General features: G+C 37.8%; 1 protein-coding gene across 1 annotated transcript in view; it reads right to left on the bottom strand.

The window, feature by feature from the left end:
- Positions 1–898: 898 nt before the first annotated feature.
- The window catches only part of LOC133518208 (uncharacterized), a 6,228-nt gene continuing 5,560 nt past the window's right edge, over positions 899–1,566 (bottom strand). Inside the window, exon 7 of the mRNA XM_061851837.1 lies at positions 899–976. Within this exon, the coding sequence (XP_061707821.1) occupies positions 899–976 (78 nt within the window). The remainder of the gene's footprint in view (positions 977–1,566) is intronic.

The following is a 1,566-nucleotide window of genomic DNA, read 5'->3' as shown; positions in this document are numbered from 1 at the left end:
TTCCACCCTTGCCATTGAATTAAAACATGGAAAATACATACGTTCCACTTCTTTTCGTAAACGGTTAATCCACAATAATAAACGCGCTCGTTTACTACTAAACACACATTCATTTATTTGCTAATGATTTCACAACTCAAATCAAGTACTTATCGTAATTGAATGCATCTACCTACCCTATAATCATATTACACACGAACACTGATTTACCTATCTTCAAAATTGATTATATTTAAAAAGCATATACATGATTTAGAAATTCACTGAACAAATGAAATTAAATATCTCAATCCATTTTGCCGTCGTAGTTAAAATAACACTCTCGTACAAGAATCCGACTTGCATTCACAGAGCACAAGAATCGTCATCTCGTTCCACAATGAAGGGTACCCAACGCGATCTATTCAACCTACCCGCTATTCATATATAGAAATAATGATTTTATTTATGGGCAACTCGTTGGTATCAACCAAGCCTACAATCCTACTGATATTAAGCAAACATTGGAGCCTATGAATGAACGAAATATGTATTTTAGGTTTCCTCAAGATATAAAATGATATGCAAATAATTAAGTAGGTATATGAAATTACCGCATCGTAACACATAGTTGTTTGGCAGCTGACCCATGATGGTTTTGTGTTTTTCAACACGCCCATGGTCCGGATGAAGCTCCTACAGCTTCCCGCCCATGTTGGCCGTATCCACACGCTAAGCTTCCAACGAAGGTGGCAGCTTATACTCGTATCTGCGAACAAGTTCTAATACACGGTTTTCTTATGATTTGCCACTCACAGTGACAATTTAAGAACCTTTAAGACCCGATGCTCGTGAAATGTAGCCCTTTCGGCAGCTGCCCGTGGTAGGCTCACGCAGTTCTTCACAACCATGGTTCAAGTCAACACGACCCGCGCGTCGTCCATTGCAGTCGCTGTTCTTTTTCATATCTCCTGAAGATGGCCGCTAATAGACGTATCTGCAAACAAGCTTAGACACATGGTTTTCTTACAACCTAACACTCACAGGATTCCTTCTTGACTCGACGCTCTGCTGAAGGCAAAAGATCACGAATCCACTTTGCAGTTCCTTAAATAACCTCGTTCCCCCATGAGAACCCCTCAACCGCCATGTTAATCCTACTCCTAAGCCCAACCAGAATGCAGAGTTTTGATTGGATAATATTTACTATCCTCGTCTATGATTGGTCACTTTTATTCCCGCGTATTTAGATTGATCTGCCTTACAACAGATGGCATCTCTAAAGATAACATAAATAAATTAAAAGCTTACGAAGTAGTTTATTGTGTTTAATCGATTATTCAATAAACATTACTTAAGAATTTATATTGAAAAATATATTATAAACAAATATTGTACTATGCAATATTATCATGAGTAAACTACCTGCTAGTTTAGTCATTCACCGCCAGATGTCACCGGATGCCACTGTCACATTACAAGTGCGAATATTATGCGCGAAATTCACTCCAAACAAATTCAATAATTTCTAAGAGAGTAAATAAATAAATGTAGATGTCAGTCTGTTACAACATGCCGTAAAGATAC

The sequence above is a fragment of the Cydia pomonella genome, chromosome 5, assembly GCF_033807575.1.
Source record: "Cydia pomonella isolate Wapato2018A chromosome 5, ilCydPomo1, whole genome shotgun sequence".
NCBI lineage: Eukaryota > Metazoa > Arthropoda > Insecta > Lepidoptera > Tortricidae > Cydia > Cydia pomonella.
The sequence above is the reverse complement of the archived record's forward strand: the minus strand, read 5'-3'. Positions and strand labels throughout refer to the sequence as shown.